Raw genomic sequence first — 1,554 nt, 5'->3', positions numbered from 1 at the left:
GGTCCCGGTCCGGTGCGGGGGTGACACTGAGGGTTGCGATCCGTTGCCGGACACGGAAAAATACAAAAAAAAAACCAAGGAAAAGCATACTTTAAGAAGAAAAAAGATGTCTTCCATTAGGGAGTGAAGAGCAGTTTGGAAAAGACACACTCTGTGTGTGTGTACACACACATATACATACACATGAATGCACAAACACATGCACACACTAATACATGTGTGTATGTGGACAAACACGTATACACACACATGCATGCACAAACATGCGTACTCACAAACACACCCATGCTTACAAATATACACATGTGCACACAGCACACCAACTCAGGTGCACACACATGCACAACATGTACACAATTACAAAGCACATGTAGACACAAATATACATACATATGCATACATGCAAATGCACAAACATGTACTCAGCCATGCACAAACACATGTACACATAGAAACACATGTAAACACACACAGGCACACACATAAACATGCATGCACATACACACTGTCCCACACACAAACTCACACAGACATGAACAGGCACACACACGCGAGCACACGGGCACCCTGTGGAGTTAGAATATGTAACCCCACGCAGTGGAGATCCACAGCTTCGCCTGCCTACTTCACGGGGGTGCTGTCGGACCGAGTTAGAAAAGGGATTTGAAAATCGTTTCTAAACTCCAAGCACCATCTCCTCTTTTTTTCTGCAATCCCGAAAGCGATGGCGTCTATGGACTGCAGACATTCGGAGTCTGTCCCCTGCGAGCTTTATCAGCGCGTCCTGCGTGCCTAGCTCTTCGCGTCAGCTCTCTCCCTGGTCCTCAGGGTTGGGGGACACTGTCTACGCGGACAGAAGCCAGGGATGGGGAGCGTCCAGTGAGCTGGGGGTCTGACTCAGTCTGGGCAGAGGCTGTCATCAAGGCTCCGGTCACCTTCCGTCCGGGGGATGTTCCTTTGTTAATGCCGGGCTCATCCAGGTGACAGCGGGGCCTGAGTGTCCACGGTTCCCACGTATCACCCTCTGCAGGGACAGGACGGCCGGGAGGGGTGGGAAGGCGCCGCCGTTAGAAGGCGGGGGTGGACCCGGGGTTCTGACCCAGAGGCCGCAGGAGGGTGGCCTGCAGGGCCGGTACTCACAGGGAGGTGGCCCTCGCACCACGCCAGGCGTCCGGGGCTGACCGGCGATGGCCGNAGCTCCGGCACTCACCTGCCACTTGGCTAAGGTCTGCTCCTCCTTGGCCTGGAGCTTCTGCATCATCTTCATCTCCTCCTGAAGATATTTCATGTCCTCTGCCAGCTTCAGCTGTGGGATGCACAGGACCACAGGATTTGGGGTCAGTGGTTCCCTCACCCTCCACCCAAATCTGGACTGTGCTCTCTGAAGTGACATCTACCCCAGACACACACCTAAAAGGTGTAGGGGATCAGAGTACACCACCCCAAAATATGCCACTTTGGCATAAGGATTATTTTGAGCTAAAGGCACCGATAGTTGCTCAGTTGGTGTTATAATACCAAGGTCAAGGGTTCAGATCCCCATCCCAGCCAGTA

At 52.7% G+C, this 1,554-nt stretch overlaps 1 protein-coding gene across 1 annotated transcript in view; it reads right to left on the bottom strand.

Annotated features, from left to right (window-relative positions):
- LOC103582210 overlaps window positions 1–1,554 on the bottom strand; it is a gene marked incomplete at its 3' end in the record, with an annotated part of 6,774 nt that overhangs the window by 1,514 nt on the left and 3,706 nt on the right. The window contains exons 5-6 of the mRNA XM_008563867.1: window positions 1,398–1,410; window positions 1,015–1,306 (exon numbers count right to left, since the gene is read on the bottom strand). Coding sequence (XP_008562089.1) covers window positions 1,015–1,306; window positions 1,398–1,410 — 305 coding nt within the window. The remainder of the gene's footprint in view (window positions 1–1,014; window positions 1,307–1,397; window positions 1,411–1,554) is intronic.

Source organism: Galeopterus variegatus, unplaced genomic scaffold (assembly GCF_000696425.1).
Source record: "Galeopterus variegatus unplaced genomic scaffold, G_variegatus-3.0.2 Scaffold15264, whole genome shotgun sequence".
NCBI classification, from domain to species: domain Eukaryota; kingdom Metazoa; phylum Chordata; class Mammalia; order Dermoptera; family Cynocephalidae; genus Galeopterus; species Galeopterus variegatus.
This window is presented reverse-complemented; position numbering and strand designations above follow the sequence as displayed.